The 14,647-nt window shown below is 35.1% G+C and overlaps 1 protein-coding gene across 3 annotated transcripts in view; it reads right to left on the bottom strand.

Moving 5' to 3' along the window:
• Positions 1-427: 427 nt before the first annotated feature.
• The window catches only part of EPG5 (ectopic P-granules autophagy protein 5 homolog), a 141,398-nt gene continuing 127,178 nt past the window's right edge, over positions 428-14,647 (bottom strand). For 2 of the 3 annotated variants that reach the window (XM_031945999.1, XM_031946000.1), the window contains exons 40-44: positions 11,700-11,942; positions 9,601-9,817; positions 8,487-8,702; positions 6,368-6,482; positions 428-4,165 (exon numbers count right to left, since the gene is read on the bottom strand). In XM_031945999.1, the coding sequence (XP_031801859.1) occupies positions 3,983-4,165; positions 6,368-6,482; positions 8,487-8,702; positions 9,601-9,817; positions 11,700-11,942 (974 nt within the window). In that variant the 3' untranslated portion in view covers positions 428-3,982. Of the gene's footprint in view, positions 4,166-6,367; positions 6,483-8,124; positions 8,235-8,486; positions 8,703-9,600; positions 9,818-11,699; positions 11,943-14,647 lie in introns of all 3 variants that reach the window. The other variant, XR_004230864.1, reaches the window with a different exon arrangement.

The following is a 14,647-nucleotide window of genomic DNA, read 5'->3' as shown; positions in this document are numbered from 1 at the left end:
CTATATAGAGGCAAATTTAAGCTAAACCTTACAAAGAAATTTCTAACAAAAGTTTCCAAATAATAAAATGACTGCATGATGAGGTAGTGAGTTCCCTGTTGTTGGAAGCATGAATGATTCCTTGTTTAGGGTTCTATAGAAGGGATTTCTACATCAAGTGAAAGAAATTGAATTAGGTAATACCCAATAATATCCCTTCCAATTCTGAAAAAATGACTGTAACATCCTTAGCCAATAGATCATTCTAGCATTAAAAATTCAATAGTCTATCACCTTCAGAGAGAGGAAGGAAGGAAAGATACTATAGCTTGGATTTGATCAGTGCCATCTGTTAACTTCATTGAGAAAGAAGTGGTTGAAATTTGGTTCAGATTAGTTTTATTTAGGATTGGTTATTGTTTTGTTCTTAAATCTCAGTTTTCCTTCCTTTTTTTTTTTTTTTTTTTTTTTTTTTTTTTTTTTTTTTAAGACTAGGTCTCTCCTTATTCAGACTGGATACGCAGTGGTCAATCAAGCCAATCCCACTTCTATTGGGCAAGGAAAATTTTACCTGCTCCATGCTTGATCTGGGGAAGATTGCCCTACTTAGGTAACCTGGTGGCCCTAGCTCTCTGGGGGTTACAATATTGGTATTGGACTTAGTATGGATACCCAATAGGCTGTAGTTTTGCTGCAGTTAAGAACTCCTGAGCTCAAGTGATCCATCAACCTCTGTCTCCCTGATAGCAAGGATTATAGGTATGTATCACCAAGTCTGCATTATTTTTCACACATATAACAGAGCTGATATTATGTGATGTGAAGAAAAAATATAAAATTAAGTTAGTGAAGAAACACAGTAATCAAAAAAATGGTAGACTACCTTCCAGAACTGAATAATAAGTGGGCACTTGTAGGTAATGAAGACCTTGCAGTGGCTCCAAATATTGTCATACTCTCAAAACAAACCTGATTGTTACTATTTTCTTCTCATGGACTTTTTACTAGGATGACACCTTGTCTCTATAAGAGACTAAGTATAATAAACATGAAAGATAAAGTTATAACTTCTTAGACAGCCTCATTTATTGTTAATCCAAGACTGAGGGTAGGCAGAAATATGCATTAAAATTAAAAGCCTAAGGTCCTCATCACCCTCCTTTTTATCTGAAGGGGATATTGTGGACCAACTGCTTTCTCCAAGTATGAATGTGACTAAAAGCCTATGACTAGTGCACCCTCCCAAAATGGATGTCACCAGGCATTGTCCCATGGCTTGTGGTTAGACCAGGTAAAAATTTATGTTTTCAGGTCCCATTCTCCTAAGTTCACATTTTCAAAAAAATTGCTCAAGAAAGGAAAATGCTCATTCTCAAAGGAAAGAGTGCAATATTCCTGGCCCTTGAGTGTAAGTAAAATTAGTCAATCTGTCAGTATTTTTTTCCAGGAAGTTGCAACTGTACATAAACAGCACTGTTTCTTTAAGGTTATTTCTCTGGCCCCAGGTCACTTTAGTAGCTTACCACACAACTTTGGCCTCGAATTCCCACTGTCACCCATTTATTCAGTCCATGCAGGAAGCTAAACCTTACTGGAATCCTAACATCACCTAGAAAGTTAAACACTAAACATTAATAATTCTGGAGGCCTATTTAACAAACATCTCTGCTATTCAAATTACAGTGCAAAATCAATGAGAAGACTCCAGGCAACAAGTCTACATTCAGTTTCACAATTAACACATTTTTTCATAATCAATATATTTTCACAAGGTAATCTCCCCACAAACCTCTTATTCCTTTGCAGATGCAACCAATAATGTTCTTTATTTCTTAAAATCTTTACAAACCAAGTTCATTATAAATATTATAAAGTTCCAAAAGTTAACAGATTGAACATAATTTTCCTTAAAGTATATACACTGCCATTTGATATTTTCATCTACTATGGTTCATCTTTTCCTCCAAGAAACCATATAGAAATGCTAAAATCAGGCCAGTAGGGTTGGTTTTCCAGTCAAATGCATTCAAGAAAATTTATTAAGTGCATCCCATGAGCAAGGCACTGTGCTTTACAGTAGTAAAGAAAACAATGCCAAAACGCCCAGGTTAAAAAACTAAGAATTCTAAGATTTTGATCATGTACAATATAAGGAAGACAAAAAGAAATGGGCACTGGAGAAATAATAAACTCAAAAGACTGAGGAAAAAATCAAGCCAGGAAAAACTAGGAAATGGTCAATTTGCTGAATAAGCATAGATGGAAGACTTTTAGAGAATGTTTCTCTGGGATAAATTTCTTTTACTTAATTCATGAAGTTCAACATAAGAATTGTTCTGCATAGCCAGATATAAGAACAAATATTCAAATGATTATCTGAGCAGGGAATGCTCACTAAAAGCTCTGTGTGACTATGGAAAAAGAAGGAAACAACATGTTCCCAAGCTACAGGTAAACACATAGGGCATTATGCAACTTAAACAGACAAAATTTATTTCAGGCAGGCAGTGCTATGATAATAGAAACTAATTGGCTAATTTCTAGAGAAAGAAATATGCAGCAAAAATATGCTGAAAAAATGACACAGAATGTGGATTTATTACAGCCAGACTGTGGTAATAGATATTTAAAAACTGAATGTACTTTGAGGGAAAATAAGGTGCCTTATTCAGCAAATCCAGAATTCAGGAATATCAATCTTCCTGGGCCAGTAAGCCTTAACTAAATTCTTAAGAATTTTGAATGGTTTTCTAACCTCTATTGGAATTCAAATAAAGAGCTAAAGAGGAGAACAGAAAGATATCCTCATTCTTTTCTCCTTTTGACTTGTTTTATGAATGAACAGAATCCTCAAATGGTGAATCTTACATATTTTTCAGGAACATTACAATCAACTATCTCTTGCTTCTCATCAACAGCCAGGACATGATAACCATTGTTTTAGACAAGGATTGACTCCTAAAGCATATTCGACTTCCAGATGTTCCATTTTTATTGCTGAGCTGATTCAGGGATGTGGTGTGTGGAAATAAGGAGCTTGCCAGGACAAACACACACTACACCAATTATCCTCAGTTGTTTCCCATAGAAGTGGCCCCTGGATTCTTGAAAGTTGGGCCAGCATAGCACACTAACCCTTGCAGGTACTATGGACAGCCAGGAAGCCTTGGAATAAATGTCTGGGAACGTGCTGATGTGAGAAGGGGTCCAGAGAACTCATCAGAAAAGCCTGGTCACCAAGAACTGAAGACAACTTTGTAGAGAAATAAGGGGGATTGGGCCTGTGGTGTTACATAGTAATGGATTTGTAACTAATAATAAATAATAAAGGAAGCCAGAATAAATGTAGTTATTTAATAACATCTTGGCTTCTCTCATCTAAGGGAAAGAACAAATTTTCCAAAGGATTGTAGAATCACAAAGTAGACTTTACTTTTGAAAATATAAACAATTTCTAATTTTCAGACTAACTGTGGCTATATTTTTGAAGAGTCCAAATGAGATTCAAAGTGTAGCTTTTTCATGTGACTCCAACTGGATGTAGTTCTAACATGGGAACTTCAGTAGTTTATTTTTTTTTTAAGGGCAAGGAGAAAAATGAAAAAGAAAAAAATTGTCCTATGATCTGTGACCCTTATTGTGTCATTTTGTAAGACTCACTGGCTTTGTATCATGTTGAAACTTATAAAATTTTTCATTTTTACAGGAATAAAAACTAAATAAGTCCTTGGTGCTTCAACATAATGTTATTGTAATAGCTAAGAAAACACATGTGCACATACACACACACACACACACACACACACACACACACACACACACACTTCTTGCACCCAAAATACCTGGTAGAAATAACCAGTGCCCATATTCCTTCCAACCATCCTCCTCACTGGCTGTATGTACTCAGTGTTACAGGGGACCTAGACAGTCAAAGTTACTTTGTGCAATAACAACATCAAATGTAAACAGAAATAATCAGAGTTTTCCATGGACCTCAGTGTTGCTATCGAATAATGTCCAAATAATGCACTTCTGGGTACAGAGAGTTAATAAGAAGAGCCAGGAAACTTTTCCCATCCTGAAGACAATGGCCAGGATGCTTTATAAACTGGGATGCTTGGGAGATCTGTTCCTGATACTCTACATACTGCTTGCTTGAAGACATGGATTCAAGAGTATTCAGTGCCTAAAAAACAAAGAAGATGAAATTTAACTACATATAGACATGATAGCATATACCTATTTGAAAATCCAATCTAAGTATCAATGTCAGGAAAAATGTACAAAGGTAGAAAAAATATTTTATATGCCTATGTATGTATACTTACGTACATATGCCATAAAGACAACAGTTGGAAGCAAAACTCTTTTTCCTGATTTCTGAGGTCTTCAATAACCTGACTTTATACTTCCTTTCCAATCTTCCTTCTTTCCTACTCAAATATTAACTTCACAGGTCAGCTATATAGGGCAGTGGATGGAGCACCAGCCTTGGAGTAAGGAGGAGGACCTGAGTTCAAATCCGACCTCAAACACTTAACACTTCCTAGCTGTGTGACCCTGGGCAACTCACTTAACCCCAATTGCCTCACAAAGACAAAGACAAAGGCAAAAACAAAAACCAAACCAAATATTAACTTCACCCTAGAATTCAATCTTCTACCCATTCTTTTCTCCCTACTTGCAAAATCCTCTTCCCTACTCCCCACACAAATCCAAATCCAATTGTAGATCCATCTCGGGTTCTAGCCCTTCCAGAATCATCCCACGTTACACTGCTCTTTCCCTTGTTGAACTCCCTTTTCAATTAAAAGTCAAGATCACATAATCGGAGTACCTAATTTTTCTCTGTTTTCTGTCCATAAGATCAGCTTCCCTGTGAGGAAACAACTTTATTTCCATTTAGTAGAACTTAGAACTTTCATTTCACTCTTAGACCTTATGGCCTAAGTCATCCGTCTATCCTTTCACTTAAAACTTTTTGCATGAACCATGCTTCAAAAGTCATTTGCTAAATGCTAAAAGAACCTGACTAAAAGGTTCTTAAGTCACCACACTGCTTCTTTCATGCACGTCATACTCCCTTCTTGCTTTTGATGATATGAATCAAATCAAAAAGTTGAAAGGGGTTTGCCTTGTTTCTCTTCTCAGGAGAGCAAAGAGAAAAGAAGATACTCAGATGGATATAAGGAGCAGTGTTTGACTCCAGAAAAAAGGGGAAGGTACCCTGCCTTTCTACCCTTCCTGAATGAGTGTGCTGAGCACTAATAAGGGAGTTACAGATCAGAAAAGTGGCACTAATGGGGGCAGCTGGGTAACAACAACCAAAATAAGAATAGAGAGAAAGAGAGGGAATAATAGATAGATATTGATATAAACATATATGTATAGATGTAAAATTATATTTGATCTGAAGAGATACAGGTTCTTACCTTGCTCAAGGAGCAAACACAAAGAGGATCTGATAAGATTAGGAGGTGAGCTGGTAGATTAAAGATAAATTACTCAAAGTTCATGTTATTTGAAGCCAAGTAGTAGTAGACAAGCTAAAAGAGAGTTCTTCTACATCAAATTAAGATTAAAAGTAGCATTAATTTTTATTGGAAATTAAAAACTTCACAGAATCAGAAGTGAACTCAGGGTCATGGTCAAAACCTCTGAATTTTTTTTTAAACAAACATGAAAACATTTCCATATACAAAACAGAAAAAGATTATATATGAAAATACAAATATCTCACACATAACTTGATATACATACGCACACAAACATACAATACACAAATTCAACGTGTTATTTTCAAAGTTGTCCTACTTACCTTTGTTTACTTCTGAATTTGCTTTAGCTTTTCCTATGCACTGTTTAAAAGTACTTTAATCACCCTTTCTTTAATCTTATCACTTAGCTCCCTTCTGCCCGTTGTCTAATTGCTTTCTGGTTTTGTTTACTTCACTGTGTATCACATATGTCTTCCCATGTTTGTCTGAATTCTTCATAATCTTAAATTTCTTATTTGCAGTATGAATGGTTCTTCACTGCATTTAGGCACCATAATGTGGTCAGCCATTCTTCAACAAGTGGGCAGTGGCCTTGTCTCTGGTTCTTTGATATTACAAAAGATGTTCACTTTAAACTTTTTAGAATAGCATTTATTGTTTCTACTGCTTCATAATCTGGCTTCCTCCCCTGAATTTCACTGATAGTACTACTTCCCAGATGTTCTACCTTACCAATCTATTAGAAAAACCTCCTAACTAGTTTCCCTAGTCCTTTTTTACACAGATGCCAAATTAAATTTCCCAATCTACATGTATAACTGGACATCACTCCCTTGCTTAAAAACCTTCACTGGATTGATTACAAAGAAAAGAGGTTATTTATTACATACTTGCTGAGCTTTTGGAGAGAAATGTAATTCAGAACCAGACTTCAAACGAATTTGATCTTCTGCAGGAACTTGAACTAAAAGGAAGGCAGCCATACTTCTTGCAACCACACGGAACCTTAGAAAATGCAAAGATAATAGGAGGAATCAATTATAATTTAAATAATCATTACAAATCAAGTCTAGGAATTTTTATTAAAATTAAACTGTAGTAAAATATTTCAATTTTTTGTTAATGCCATCAATAAATCTTAAGCTCAATCTCAAAACATATGTGTGTGTGTGTGTGTATATACACACACACACACACATATACACACAGAGAAATACACACACAAACATACATATACATATTACTTATAATATACAGAGCTTTAGTATATTTTAATTCTTCATTCATAATAGCAAATACAGAGCATTAAATTCAGTTATAGGAATAAAAGTATATCCCCTCAATAGAAGGAGAAATTTGATACCAACAAGCACACTAGGTCTTATGGACTTATGAAATTAACTTGTAGCTCTTAAAGATTAAAATAAAAACAAAGCCAAGCCACATATACATGTTTATGTATGAATATATAAACACATGTGTCTATATATGCATATGTGTGTGCATGCACACACGCATAAATACCTATGTATATTTTGATTAAGCAAAGGCAACTAAGAAAAGTCTAAGTTACAAATTTGCTACTGAGCAGAGGTGAAATCAAAGATACATTAAATATTGGACAACATGAAAAACTTTTAAGAAAAATTAACTTGCTGAATCCTATTGAATTCTACAATATACTATGAAATGAACTGTTAAAATATAGACTTCTTGGCTTTGGAATGGTTATATTTCACCAGGTCTGGCTCTTCCACAAGAATGCTGTTATTCCAAATGTATGAAAAATATCTTCAATACTGATTAGGATTAGAAGAGAATAACAGAGATAAAACTAAGTGTGAAAAAAGACAATCTAGGAATCTGACCAAAAGGACACATATTCTTTCACACAAAATTCTAATTCAAACCTCTAGGAGGGGCTTTTTGTTTTTGTTTTTTTTTAAGATTACTCAAAATTCTTTCTCAACAGTAATAATACTAATAATAATAAACTAAGAGGCTTTTAACACATCTTTAATGATGATAAGTTTTTAATTAAATAACCTGATTTTGTCCTTGTGCTATCTGACTTTATGTATCTTAATACATGAAGCAAATAAAGTCATGGCTTTACAGGATTATAATGACATGGACACATTGATTTTTAACTTCTTGTGCTGGAAAAGTTAATTTTTAAGCTTAAAATACCTGCAAGAGTACCAAGAAGATCCAAATAGAATGACAGGATTTAGAACTGAAAGAGACTTAGGGAAGCACATATGCAGCATTCTTATTTTACATAAAAGATAGCTGAGCCCAGAAGATTTTGGACTAGAATACAGGTCCTCTGACTAAATCTATCACACACCATACTACACTGTTATCATAGACTTCTGAAACCAACTATATTGGTAGAAATATAGGCTATGGTTTTCTTCAAAATATGGTTTATGTAAAATGTGAATACATCACAGACAGCAAAACATCATGAACACACCAGCACTGAAACAGGTCACAACTCCTCTATACCATGGTAATTTTCTTAAATTGCTTAGGTTGAAGAAATTCATCACTTGGCAGCCAACTTTCTGCTAAGAAACTTCACTCAAATATATAGGTTGGTCCCAAAGAGCTCCTTGGGATTTAAGGATTGCTTCATTCCTACCTTTGCATGCCCTGTATCTAATATGGAGCTTGGCAGAGATTAGGTGTTGATGAGTCGTAACAGCAGGCACACAGTCTATCACTGGGTCCACATGCAGGCTCAGAGCAGAACTGAAACAGCAGAGTTCCTTTCCATAAGACATTGGAGAAAGACTCTAATGGAGGGAATGTGGTCTATAATTGGTGGTGGTCTTTACTTCATACTTTTGTGTGCTTTTTTTCATCAGACACTTCATTGGGGAACAGCACTCTAATTTTAAATCAATGGGTGTTTGGTCAAAATCAACAGTTTTTTTCATCAACATCCATGCCAGTTCTGGAATTAGGAATTCACAGAGAAAAGTATTTCCTTCCAATTCTTACCTGTTAGACAAGGGAGACTTCCTGCCTAATCCAATGGCACCCAGGATCCCTGAGCTCAGCCTTTCCTCGGCTGTTTGGCTCTGTCTGTTTTGGATTCCAAGAAGAGTCCGGATGACAGATCCAATCAGCACAGCATCATCCTGTTCGGCCTGGATCAGGGCCAACTGCAGCGCTTGGTGCCACCACAGAAAGAGCTTTGCCTCATCTCTCACAGAGCTTAGAGAGGATACATAATAAAAGAAAGGGAAAAATTAGGAGCTGATTTGCACCTCACCCTGCCATCCCCTCCCACACTTAGGTTTATGTTACATGGTATGAACCATTAAATTGAAGATTCAAATAAAAATAATACTTTCAAAAAAGAAAGTTACAATAAGGAAATATGCTTAAGATCATCAACTGGTAACAGAAACATAACTGGCTTGGCATCTGGATGCTAGTTCCTGAACTCCCAGAACTAACTGTGTGACCTCAAGCAAATCACTGGACTCAGTTTTCTCATCCATACAATGAAGCAGACAAGAAAAGCCTCAGAATCTGTACTCATGACTTCTAAGGTCCTTTCCAGTCCCAACATTCTGTCATTCCATGGGGTTTTGGTAATATGCCCTACTCTGCACAACCAGAGTTTACAATAACAAAATGTTTTGCTTTTAATGGAAGGTTTCATATCTTAATTCTCTATGCATTATCCTTGTAATCACTTTGCAAGGTCTTCTAAGAGAGAAGTGTCAACTATAAGGCCTGGCCCTGAAATCATATTAAAATGTAATGGGGAAATATTTAACAAAATAAAAGAAATACAATAGAATATTCCTAATGTTAGTGTCATTTCTAAATCAATATACAGCCCCCATAGGGATCCTTATGTAGGGTTTAGTGGTCCCATTTCCGAGTCTGAAACCACTGTTCTACTGTGTTTCCAAGGATAACAGTCCTAGTTAATCAAAAGCCCACCAAGAGAAATTTGACGTAGGACTGTTCTTATTTGTTCTATATACCATTTGTTTCTTTGTGCTCATGCTTAGTTAAAATTTAAATACTCACATTAAAATAAACATTAAGGTAACCAAGTAACATGTTTAATATGGCATTCAGAAGACCAACAACTTACCTGGGATAAACTTGTTCCAGCCACTTTCCTAAGGTGAGCAACATTTTCATTTCATTTCTTAATGTTTGCTCACTATTTAAACATTGCAGCATATAGACATATAGTGTCAAATAACTTCCAAGAGATAGGCACTCCTGAATAAAGTCATCTATGGTGAGTTCAGGAACTTGAAGAGATACCAGGATAGGACCCCATCCCAAATGATAGTTGAGGGAATCTAATAACAGGGCAGGAAGCAGAGAAGCTAAGTAAATACAACAAAACCAAATATCATAACAACTACTCTAATTGAGTCTTTCACTTTAAATTTCAAAATGTAAAATTATTTCTCATAATAGTCTTAGAGAAACTCAGAACATCGACTCTTAAGTAAGAAACATTTAGCAACCAAACACTTGATTGAGGCTAGATGCTATTATTAATATACAGGAAATCTGACTAAGGTAAGATTAGACGTTTCCAATTCTTAGAGCATGTCTTCTTTTATCCTGCTAAAAAAAAAAAAAAAAAAAAAAGATCTTTTAAAGTTACCTAATGGAGTACAATACCATGCCAGATACTATATAAACAGAATATACGGACCTCCTCTTCTCTGCCCCCAGAAATTACAGCCTTGTGAGACAGGAAATTTTTTTAGGCATGTTGTGAAAAGGGATTAACAAAGCTAATGGGCAGGGAAGGGAAATGGGACCATTGATTTCCTAGTGTATTACTATTTATCAAAGCTTATCGTGTTTAGATAGCAATCTGTTAAAAATTCACAAAATCATGAAAAGGTAGTTTTAAATCAGAAATTTAAACAATTCCCTTTTTTTCTGATGATAAGATTTAAGTAAATTTTCTGAGTCATGGGATGTTAAGGTTATAGCAATTAGTGCTAAAAAGGTCCTGAGAGGTTATCTAGTAAAAACTCTTTTTACAAGGAAGAAAATGAAGCTAAAAGGAAATAAAAGATATACCACACATGCCCAAGATTATACAAGTTAAAAGGAGCAAAATCAAGAAAAGGTTAAAAATATAAAAATAAAAGTCTTAAAGTAGTCTATGTAGACATTATAACATAAATGTGCACCATAATCATTCTAATCTCAAGTGCTACCCACTTTGCCATGACTTTCAGACATGCAACTTTCTTGACACTGAAATTAAAAAGATTACAGGAGACATATTTGCATAAGTGCCAGTAGTTCCGCTCTACTTATTAAGGTGATTATGGAGATATACAAAGCCCATTTCTACCCGTCAGATGATACAATTGTATGTGTCTATGTGTACATACTCTATTCACAAGATAAACATATATATAAAAAAGAAATGTACATGACAGCTTTATTACATATTTAAAAGGAATAGTACATAATAGATTTGCAGCTTTATGTGCAATCATTTTTTTTTATCATACTGTATTATGAAAATGCCGGGTTTTATTCCAGAAACTAAAAATAAATAAAACACATAAAAAACTTGTTTTTTAAAAGGTATCTTAAATCACTGAGAAAAGTGTGCCAGTTTAAACAATATTATTTACCTGAGAATTTCTGAGAATAAGGGTAAGTTTTCAATCAAATGATAGGAAAATCATAGCTAAAGAATTGGGGAGCAAAAAGGAACTTCAGAAGTCATCTAATCAATCAACAAGGATCTATTAAGCGATTACTGTAAGTACTTTTCTAACTCAAGACCAATTCCTTAATATCACATATGAAGAAATGGAAGCCCTAATAGTTAAATTGTCAAGGAAAATGTTAAGAATGAACACTAAGATTCAATAATGGTTTAATAAGAGTGCATAATTAAGTTTTCCCCAATAAACAAAGGATCTGAAATAATAGTGGGTATGATAATAAAATCCTATGCCACCACTGTGATATTAATCAAAGATATAATTAAGGGGGCATAAATAACATGAGTAGGGTTTATTAAAAAAGAACACCCCTTTCTCATACCAAAAAAAGGGAGATATATTCAAAGACACACAAGAATTCAGAATGAAACCTCCCTGATTCATGTTGGTCTTTTTTATCTCCTATATTTCAATATATCATCCTTTGTCTTCCTGGAAAAAAATAAAACAACGATGCAAGATGATGCTTGCTCACCATCTTGGAAATAGGCAGTGATACAGGCCTCTGTAATCTCAGCCATATGTCGGACAGAAGCCAGGCTCTGGCATGCTGCTGTCAAAAGGGGAAGCACCATTAGCCCATGCACTTTCTGGTCAATCCAGTTCCGGACACTACCCCGAAGGAACTCGGCTGTTGGGACACTAGCATTATTCATCATTGTTAAAACTTCAACAAAGAGTCTGCTGAGGGCCATATGGCGAGTCTGATTATCCATATCTGAAAGGAATACATAGACATATCCACTGTTACACATAGGTAACCCATTACTAGATCTTCAATATTATTAAAATTCATCTGTTGGAGAGAACAGCAATATTTAAATTCTTAGCTATGGTTTGTGCAGACTTCAGAGTTTTATAATAGCTTCCTAGAGAACCAAGACATAGCCATTCCATAGTTCTAGACGATTAATAAGTATTGGCCTGCTGCGTGAAAATGTATTTCCTAGGCGAAGATAATGCTTTTAAACCATCTAGGAACTAGGAATCTAGTGCATAAGAGCCATAATATGATAAATGCTAATTAAAAATTACTTGTGGAATGTTTAGATGGATGTATTTAGCAAGATTGAAGTTTCCTTTTCATTTCTTAAACATTCAAACACAAAAATAAAAAACAAAAAACTTCAAAAGTTAAGAAACAGAAAATTGTCATGGATAGAGAAAAACTGAGTCAAGAGATATAAATTCAAGTCCAGACTCTGAATACATTGTATACATGACCTTAGGTAACTCCCTTAAGAGTTGCAAAGTAAGGCTACAGTTATAGAACACATTTCTTCACATTGTCACATCAATGAAATCATAGGTACAATTTCTCCAACATAATTGATTCCAAACCCCCAAAAAAGAAGCATTTATATTATGTTAAGCTTCAAGATCAATGAACCCACAATAAGAAAAAAATATAAATTACCCCTTCAGGTTAGTTTGAAAAGCTGGTAAAGAGATAAAAATACAGAAACTGATAAAGACAGTTGTGGGATGCTAAGTCTGTGAAATGTCCATCTGTGTGATACCAATAGCAGACCTGCTGCATTAGCTCTCATAGAGATCATGAAAAGTGAAAGAAAAAAAAAAAATAGAACAGTGGTGCTAGGCAAGTGAAGTGAAGATGAGAGAGTACTTTATTATCATTAACCATATCCTTAAATGCTTTCTAACCACAATGTTCCTAAGGAAACAAAAAGGAAAACAAAAAGTAGATAAATCAGTCAATGTATGAAGGGATTATGTGAATATTGGGTTCAAGGAAAGATTTTAGCATTCTCAGACAAACTGTCTCTCCTCCTAACCAGTCTGATATATCACCATATCACTCCTGCAATTCCGTTCCCATTTGCTTCAAGTATATCTGTTCTTAAAACATCTTGGCCTCCACTGGCCAATGAGCAAATTCTTGTGAAAGTAAAGTATCAGGTCAGAATGACAGCTATGCACAGACTAAGCAAGTGTAAGTGCCTGGGAAAGTAAAGCTTGGGATTTTGCAAACTTTTGCACAGACTTAAGCATTTAAGCAGTTAATTAATTAATTGATTAAGCAATTAAGTGTAATTACCAGGGGGGGGGGGGCACAGATAATAGGTTAGCAGAAAGCTATACTGCCCAATTCTCTCTCAAAGAAACTGTAATAGAGATCAAGCAAGAGTAGCAAACCACGGAGGGATAGAGAAATTCAAGGAGAAATCACAACAGGCCATTTTCTCAGCCCAAAATTATGGATTCCTAGACAAGCTGCTAATAAGATAGTGGACCAAGGGTTGATCTACTGCTCAGTGCCTTTAACTCTGAAGAGGATCTAAATTCATCATCTAAATTCTAAATAAAAAGAGCAAAGGCAAGCCCTAACCCAGTGTCAATTCTGTAAATAAAGTTGGAAGAATTAGTAAACAAAAAGCATGAATGATAAAGAGATATTACGGAGCCAATACAAAAACTGAGATAAAAGAGAATAATTCCAAAACATCTACAAAACAAAACCTTAAATAAAAAGACAACTTGTCATAAAGTCACTAGAATGCCTGACAGAAATATATGTATATTTATGTTTAAAATTATATACATAAAATGCCAAGAAGCAGAATCAAGGTGGTGTGGTGAAAAGACACATTTTTGCTTAGTACACCTACTATATCTCCCCTTCACAACAACCTAGAAAAAGGGCCAGACCAAATTCTCATTAGGAAAGGCACGAAAAAGTCATGAGTCCCTTTCCCAGTCCAAAGAAGCTTAAGGAGACAGACAGAAAGATCTGAGGACTGAGGTAAAAGCTGATAAAGAATGCACTGTGCCAGTACCCATGCTAACAAAAAGAAGTATCCTAGTGCTCAAGGACAGAGAGGGAGCCAAGACAAGAGTGCCAAGACAGGAAGCTCGAGGGCAGAAAGAGATCCTGGGGATTCCTAAATTAGTGCTGAGAACAAGAATGGATGTCAACTTGTAGCTCCATCACTCATTACCCAGTTCACCATAGATCTAGGGTAGAAAAGTGTGATGGCAAGTAAATGGGTTCTTCCTTGCCAAAAATGCAGACTAGACACAAACCCAACAAGAATTCCCAAATGAGAGCTATGGAAGAAACATATATGAAAAGAAAACAGCTTAGTAAAAAAAAAGCATAAAACTTTACTGAAGAAAGTTAACTCACAAAAACTAATGACAATAAGATATCAAGAAATAATAAAGGTTAAAAACTGAAAAAAAAAAAAGTGAAATATCTCATATAAAAAACAACAGTAGCTGAAAGAAGTTATGATGACTTCTTGAATGAGATGACAACTACAAAAAAAAAAAAGAGAGAGAGAGAGAGTTTTAAAAGAAAGATATAGAAGAATTAGTGACAGCACAAGAGGTACAAAATCTTACTCAAGTAAGACTCCATGAATGGAGGGAGGGAGAGAAGAAGGGAGGGAGGGAAGGAAG

The sequence above is a fragment of the Sarcophilus harrisii genome, chromosome 1, assembly GCF_902635505.1.
Source record: "Sarcophilus harrisii chromosome 1, mSarHar1.11, whole genome shotgun sequence".
Classification (NCBI taxonomy): domain Eukaryota; kingdom Metazoa; phylum Chordata; class Mammalia; order Dasyuromorphia; family Dasyuridae; genus Sarcophilus; species Sarcophilus harrisii.
This window is presented reverse-complemented; position numbering and strand designations above follow the sequence as displayed.